General features: G+C 36.8%; 1 protein-coding gene across 2 annotated transcripts in view; it reads left to right on the forward strand.

Moving 5' to 3' along the window:
* LOC127632582 (scm-like with four MBT domains protein 1) overlaps positions 1–7,132 on the forward strand; it is a 38,090-nt gene extending 30,958 nt beyond the window's left edge. For both annotated transcript variants that reach the window (XM_052111243.1, XM_052111244.1), the window contains 4 exons: positions 2,004–2,182; positions 3,776–3,994; positions 4,964–5,092; positions 5,787–7,132. In XM_052111243.1, coding sequence (XP_051967203.1) covers positions 2,004–2,182; positions 3,776–3,994; positions 4,964–5,092; positions 5,787–5,927 — 668 coding nt within the window. In that variant the 3' untranslated portion in view covers positions 5,928–7,132. The remainder of the gene's footprint in view (positions 1–2,003; positions 2,183–3,775; positions 3,995–4,963; positions 5,093–5,786) is intronic.
* Positions 7,133–8,568: the final 1,436 nt, after the last annotated feature.

An 8,568-nucleotide genomic window follows, 5' to 3' on the forward strand; every position in this document is an offset into this window, starting at 1 on the left:
TTAGGGATGCACCGAAATTTCGGCCACCAAAAACTTTAGGCCGAAAATTGCATTTTTTTGTTTTGGCCGAAAGAAAAAATACTTAAAATATGAGCCGATATATATATATATATATATATATATATATATATATATATATATATATATATATATGCCTCCCTGCCCCTCAGTGCTCAGGTTTCACTCTCGATCAATCTAATCATAATCACGGCGCTGCCAAGCAAAGGCAGATGTCAGCGGTGTGGAAATACTATATGATACTAATAAGCAGTGCTGCCGCAACCTGAGTAGGGCACCAACTCCCTAGGAGGGCACCATCTTTACCTAGGAGGGCACCAGAAAGTCCACCGGGTGCCCTTCCTCGCACGTTATACGTAATTCAAGGATCCGAAAGCAGTTGCGGAACACAGTCGACCGCTTCACGCTCATATTGCGAATGCGTCGATCCTCTTGACTACTGGTACACAAACAAAGATTGCTTTCCATTGCTTGCGTGGATTGCACACAATTGGTATTTATCTGCCCAAGCACCAACACAGAGAGAGAGACTATTCAGTGCAGCATCTCATGTTCTTGAGTTGCCAGAAAGTTTAACAACTTTTGTTCTTGAAGAGAAACCTGACACTTTTACTTAAATAGAAAGCGGTCCAATTTGCTATGTGTATAGCAATTACATTCAAATTTGTTTAGCCCTGCAAAACTTTGTTCTTTACTTAAGGCTACATCTGTCAATTTACAGTTGAGTTTGCAAAACAGCAGTAATTAAACTAAAACCAATGTTGATTTGCACAATCATTTTATATTAAAGTGGAAATACGTTTACATAAACAGAATAGAGGGCCTCTGCCGTTCTGTGTTTTGCCTGTTGTTTTAATTAAAATGACTGTGTAGCATATTTAAATGTTTTGAATTCGCAAGATGCTAGCCTAGAGCTGCTTAGTTCATTACTTGACTGCTGTTTTGCATATCATTAGTTTTCTAGAACGTTAAATTTATTGGATAATTGGTAAAAATAAAAAATCTGTTAAATTTGATTGTTAAAGAACTGAATAAAGAATAATATATTTAATATTGTTATAATATATTTTCTGTCCAATTTTGGTGTGTTACAATAAAAGTGTTATCATTTTATTGAAGTCATGAGATTAATTAAAAAGTATAATATTAATACAATTATATATAAAAAAATAAATAAATAAAAACGTTCTCGGCCAAGTGCATCCTGAATTTTCGGTTTCGGCCCAGAATTTTCATTTCGGTGCATCACTAGTCATAATGCATGATTCTGTATAAACAGTACTGTGCAAACGTTTTAGGCACTTGTGAAAAACTTTGCATAGTGAGGATGTCTTCAAAAATAATGACATCAATATTTGTAATTTATCACTTAGTGTCATACAAAGTCCAGTAAACATAAAAAAGCTAAATCAATACTCTGTGTGAACACCTTTGCCTTTATAACAGCACCAATTCTCCTAGGTACACCTGGACACAGTTTTTCATGGTTGTTGACAGATAGGATGTTCCAAGCTTCTTGGAGAATTCGCCACTAGGCTGTCTCAGTTGCTTCTGTCTCTATGTAATCTCAGAATGACACAATATTCAGTGGGGGCTTTGTGGTGGCCATGACATCTGTTGCAGGACTCCCTGTTCTTCTGTTCTAATCTTTTCTATTTGCAAAAGTAATGTTTGGGAGTCTAACATTTATATTTCCTATTGACACATTGAAGCTAAAGATATAAATAACCACCTTAAGACAAATGCTTTTGTGAAACATCTTATGTGCCAAAGACTTTTGCACAGTACTGTATATACAGTATATATGTACAGAAGCTAAATGTGTATATATATATTTTTTTTTAAATGTCACCTGGGCATGTTTCATGAGATTCAAACATATGAATAATTAAAATAATGTCATGTTTAATATAATGTGCTTGCCTTTCCTTTCTGTTGTTGAAGACTGTTGTTGAGGTTGTTCTGTGAACTGACCGTGTTTTTAGCATATTACTATGGGAAGAAGAAGAGCAAGCGTGTGGGTCGACCTCCCGGCGGACACTCCAACTTAGAGGGGGGTGTAAAGAGACGAGGCAGGAGGAGGAAGAGGAGGAAGCAGCTCTTCGTCCACAAGAAGAGACGTTCTTCGGCCTCAGTCGACAACACTCCGGCAGGCTCCCCACAGGTAACCTAAAAAGAGCTGTTGAGTGTTAACTGCTAATCAAGAACACATTCATCCATCTGTTTTATTGTGGTCATTGTAATGTGAAATGGACAATCTGGTGACACATTTGCAGTCAGAGCAAACTGTCATTGTAAATGTCATTGATATATAAATTCAGCATATGAACAGAGTTCAGTTACTCTACCATCACTGCTTAAAATTACAATTCAATGTGGGTTTGATGTGAACACACTTGATTTCAATTACCTCAGCAAAGGTCATTTTTAACAAGTCTTGACTGAAGCAGGCTTATATTTAAAACTTATTTCTAAAACTTAGATGAAAACTATTAATCTAAGAAAACGAAAAATAAATACAGGGTTCCCACAGTCATGGAAAGCCTGGAAATATCAGGGAATTTTAAAATGTACATTTCCAGAACTGGAAAAGTCATAGAAATAAGGAAAATCGTATAAAGCGGTGAAAATATCTATAGTGAATATGCAGTAAATGTTATGATATGCTCTAAAACATTTTATTGGCTAGAAATCGTGTTTTTTTTTTTTTTTTGGTCTCTATAAATTACTTTTTAAAATCTTTTACCAGTAATCCAAATGAATGATTGAAAGATTGTTACATTTATATAGTGATTGTCTGACACTACATTCAAAGCGCTTTACACAGTGAACAGGGGACTCTCTTCAACCACCGCCAGTGTGCAGCATCTACCTGGATGATGTGACGGCAGCCATAGTGCACCAGTACTCTCACCGACAGCAGCTATTGGTGGAGAGAAGCGTTATAGAGCCAATTTATGGATGGGGATTATTAGGAAGCCATGATTGATAAGGGCTAATGGGGGGAATTTAGCCAGGACACCGGGGTTACATCCCTACTCTTTACGAGAAGTGCTCTAGGATTTTTAATGACCACAGAGAGCCAGGACCTCAGTTTAACATCTCATCTAATGGACGGTGCCTTTTTATAGAATAGTGTTATATATTGTTATATATCGGGGCATTAGGACCCACACAGACTTTCTCCAGGAGGTCTCCCATCCAGGCACTGACCAGGCTCAACCCTGCTAAGCTTCAGTGGGAATGACCAATTAAATCATGGAAATCTATTGGTCAAAAGATTTGGAAAACCTCAAATGAATGCAAAATAAACTTATAACTGTTTTAAATTTAGTTTTGTTTTAGTTTTTACAGTACTGAAGTAAATAAACCAAAAATAAAGTGAGATGCCAGTAAGTAACTGATACTGATAACAAAGATACAGCTTCTTTCTTCAAAAGTCTTGGCTATTTAAAATTTGAATCTTAACTCTGGCAATGTTCTTTTGGTTCCTTAACTGATAACTTGACTATAATTACTAAAACATATGTTCTAAATGTATCTGAAACTATCAAAACTATGGCTGAGACTAAAACTAAACTCAAATGTAAAGTACATTATGAAAATTATATTAAAATTAAAAACCAATTTGAAAATGCAAAACTGTAATAAGTCTTAGAAACTTGTCAAACCAACGTTAAACCAGAAGGAGCTTCAGACATCATATTGCTTGATTTACAAATGAACTAATGTCACTGACTGCTGTTTGGCCTCACAGGGCAGTGGTGATGAGGAAGATCTGGATGAGGATGACTCTCTGAGTGAGGACACAGGTTCTGAGCTGCAGGACGAGCTGATGGAAGACTCCGAATACTCTGAGAAGAAGTCACAGCCCCCTTCCCCCTCTCCTCCTGAAACCCCCCGTCCCACTCGCAGACGGCGCAAAGTTCGCTCGTCTTTCTGCTCAGAGGATGAGAACAGGCCACCTTCACCCAAGGTAACAGTGCGAACTTTAACCCTGTTCCAAAATCTAGTGAGCTGCGTACATATATGCCAATAGGTGACCATTAAAGGCTAATTGATACTAACTGGGCGAACAGGCTTCTTTTAGTATGTTTTAGTTCTCCCAAAGGTGTTCATTTGCTGATATTTCACCTGTTCGCGCACATCTCTAAAATTCTTGACCTTGGAGAACTCTGCTAGTTGAAGAGTGTTAATGAATTGTAATCATGGGTATGGTATGGACGTACTGTTTGTTTTTTTTTATTTATTTATTATTATTTATAATAGCTTGTGCCAGCTGAGGAGCAGTTACTTTTTTAATCAATAACTTTGAAGCCTGTCTCTTAGAAATGTACAACACAAACTCCACAAAAACAAATGTTCACTACAAATGCATGAGTTATCGGTTAATGAAGTCAGATCAGATAACTTGGCCTCAAAGTGGAAGGGGCTCATTGACGCGCTTAATAAGAAGCGATACATGGCTGAAAGTAGTGATCCATGGAAAGAAAGACCTGCATTACTCGCTTTACATCCGTGGGTGGAACTGTACGTTAAATAGTGACGTCACCCTCAATGGACTATTTTTAAAACGGCACTGTGTGTAGTATAAAATGCTGGCTTTGTTTGCCTATGGTGCTTTAGTTGAGAAAAAAGTTCAGCATCTTCAATAGTATAAATTAGGCTTAAGAGTTGCTGCCTATGTAGAGCATTTCAGATCATTCTCTTATGAGGTTCCATGTTGGTTAGGATGCAGCCCTAGAAGGTTGCTGCCTTTGTAGACAGCAAGGCAGCTCAATAGGTAATGGAACAGACTTTTTGTTTGTTCTGTCTGGAACTTGCATTATTATTTTCATTATTCGTTTGTTCAAAGAAAATAGACAATCTCCAATATGGTTAAAGTTTTTTTCAGTTTGTTTAGCCAACATGCAATACTGACTGTTTCCCCATGCCTCTTTTGAAGAGTCCACGTATTGAAGCTCCTCAGAAGCTTTGCTTGGACAGCAGTCCACTAGAATGGAGTGTCACTGATGTAGTGCACTTCATCAGGACCACCGATTGTGCTCCTCTAGCACGCATCTTCATGGATCAGGTAATTGAGCACACACACCTCCGCATGCATTACATAGACTTAAATGCATCTTTTGAGACTCAATTGTTGCAGTGACTTTCTGACAAAAGAGCTCACATGTTTATTGCTGCTTATTTAGGAGCCTACATCTGTAAATCATTGTAGAGATGCTCAGGTACCTTTTTAAGAGATTAACCTAGATATATCAGTGAATTTTAAAATTGTTTTCCAGGCCTGGAAAAGTCATAGAATTTCTGTAATCATACTTTTTTTTTCAGGTTGTGCTGTAAAATATTTAATCGGATTGATTTTGCTCTTTTGTAGTAAAGATAGGATGTAAAATTTGCTCACAAGACAAAGTGATGACCAATTTGTGTGCAAATTATTATATTGAATCAGTTCTTTTTAATGAATTAAACCATTTCACAAATTGGTCTGAATGACTCATTAGGTCTAAATCAAAACTGTATGAAAAAGCCATAAAAATTCATTTGACAACGTGAGAGAGCCCTTTTATTTGCGGCAACATTTATGCAACGAATGTTATACATACACAGCATGGTACCTGTTTTTATATCAGAGCATTTTAACGAGTGATGTATGAGTACTTTAGTACATAATCCGACACTATACCAATATCAGTATCTGTACATTCCTCTATTAAACAGGAGATGCAAGTACACGCTGTCTGCAACTGTTTCTGTTTACCTTCCAGGAAATTGACGGTCAGGCCCTGCTTCTATTGAATCTTCCCACTGTACAGGAGTGTATGGACCTGAAGCTCGGGCCTGCCATCAAACTGTGCCATCACATTGAGAGGGTCAAGCTGGCATTTTACCAACAATTTGCCAGCTGAGGGTGACATTAGAGCGTAGTTAGAGCTATGACATTTTGTTTGTGATCTTCCTTTTCCTCTATGGGCAACAGAACCTTTAAACTCCCATGCGCTTTAGAGGCCTCACTTACCATTAGTTCTTCTACACAGCAGACACGGTCGAGATTAACTACTGGAGGGGCATTTTTCAACAGGGTGAATCTGGTTTGTTTCCAGCTGGACTTTCCATCTCAAATTAAGTCTAGTTCTGGACTACTGTTTAGTTTAATTTTGTGATCCTTAAGGGATTAGTTCAGTTCGGCGTTATGTTAAACCTGGGTTAAATGAACTGGTCCATTCAGTCTTGGCAAGAATAAGCAAAGCTCTTTACTTGCTTTTGAAACCATTATTAAGTGTAAAGCGGATGACAATGCAGTGACCTTAAGCACAAAAAACAACACAAATTGCCCATATACTAAACAGTAAAATGTATTGGTATGCAAAAGTGTACATACAGGAGTGTGAATGTAAATACTGTAAATAACCAGATGTTAATTTTAGTGGGACTGCTTTCATGCTCCCATTTCGGTTTGGTTTTCTATAATAGCTTGTGAATACACCATTCAAAAGATTTTTCAGGCATGATATGGCTGATGCTGCCATTGTAAATACTAACAAACACTTGCTAATCCTATTGAAGCATTGCTAATTAAAAGTGCAAAGTAATAAAAAAAAATAATGAGGTGTTATGGTTAAGACGTAAGCACACAATTTTTCAGGTTATGTCACTAACTGTGATAAGGATAATATAGTGGCAAATCCAGGGTCTATCAACAACACCAAATATAAAGAGTCTTGGTACTCTTACAAATGCGTCTGCTCGTAAAAGTAATATTTTTAATATCACGTAGAATACAACATTTGTTTAAATGCATATACTGCATTAAATAATTGCAGGGGCCTCTATTTGATTAGTATCTGATATGGCCTTGCATTTCAAAGCTATGGCCGTTAACTTTCAGATGGAATCATCTGATTCGTCATTTATGGACTGTATTTGAATTGATTATGAAATATGCAACAGCCTCCCTTTTCTTGATTAAACATCCATTTCCCTTGCTCCTCATCCTTGTGCTGGAATGGTGAAAGATGATCTCATCTTGCCATATTCTGTTTATTTACTTTTCTTTGTTTATTTGATTCAAGTTTGTTGAATGAATATTGCTTTACTTTGAATTATATGTTGGTGGAAAATGTTATTTAAAATAAAATAAATTGAATCTTACCTTTTGGGTTTTTCTTTTCTGCAGGTGAATTTAAAGGAACTCGTTGCAGTCTTTGGACATAAAACATGTATTTATGCTCCGAGTTAGAATGTCTTTTTATTTATACAAGAGGTAGTCTTATTTTGTTAAGTATATATTTTATTGTTTCCTGTTAAACCCTGAACTTTAATCTAACAACCATCCACGAGTCCACCTCATTCTCTCGGTTTCCCTCTGAAACTATTCATTTTGTTTAATGCCATATTCAGTTAAAGTATCCTATTTGTTTCTTGTCTGTATCTTGTTTTTGTTTTCAGTTAAACAGTAATTGACTAATATACTGGCCTAGTTGAACTATTAAGTGATGTTGACAGAGAGGGACATCTGATACTTTTATAGTTCTTGAGCATTTGATAGAATTTAAAAAAACTTAAGTAATGCACATTTGGAAATTGAGCAGTCTAAATGTGGTAACCCGCCTAAGACTGGTAATCAGGCTTTAACCATATACATGCTGTATAACGTATATACACCGATCAGTCACAACATTAAAACCACCTGCCTAATATTTTGTAGGTCCCCCTCATACCGTCAAAACAGCACCAACCCGCATCTTAGAATAGCATTCTGAAATGCTATTCTTCACACCACAATTGTACAGATAGTTATCCGAGTTACCGTAGACTTCATCAGTTTGAACCAGTCTGGCCATTCTCTTGGCCTCTCTCATCAACAAGGCATTTCTGTCCACAGATCTGCCACTCACTGATTGTTTTTTGTTTTTGGCACCATTCTGAGTAAATTCTAGAGACTGTTGTGCATGAAAATCCCAGGAGATCAGCAGTTACAGAAATAATGTAATCACTGAGATTGCATTTTTCCTCATTCTGATAGTTGATGTGAACATTAACTGAAGCTCCTGGCCCATATCTGTACATGATAAGTAGGTCGGTGAGTGTATACAGTACTGTATATTAGTGTAGGCTTTGTCCTATGTTCATTTCCTGCATTAAGAAAGTGAATGCTGAGATTAAAAAAAAATAAAAATTTCACCTGCTAGTAAAGGGATCTAACCTTTCAGACTCGTAGTCGTGCTGTTTTTACGGATATCAGCATGGCTGCGATTTGGCGGTAGGAACAAGGCTGCTGGTGATGATATATGGGAGAAACGGCATGATTGTGAGTGTTATGTTGCTTATACAAAAGTTCAACAAATCAGTAAATAATATTACATTTAACTAAACTTAACTAAGCCAAAACATCAAGTACAAATCACTCTTAATTTGTGATGTTTCATTGGTAAACCAGTGTTTTGAATGAATTTTTGGTGTGAACAAATTGTTCTCATTCACAAACATTGTTTCAGTGGTGAAAGTCTTGTGTTTTTAAACAATCTCCAGAGTAGTCACCTAATCTAT

Source organism: Xyrauchen texanus, chromosome 39, assembly GCF_025860055.1.
Source record: "Xyrauchen texanus isolate HMW12.3.18 chromosome 39, RBS_HiC_50CHRs, whole genome shotgun sequence".
NCBI lineage: Eukaryota > Metazoa > Chordata > Actinopteri > Cypriniformes > Catostomidae > Xyrauchen > Xyrauchen texanus.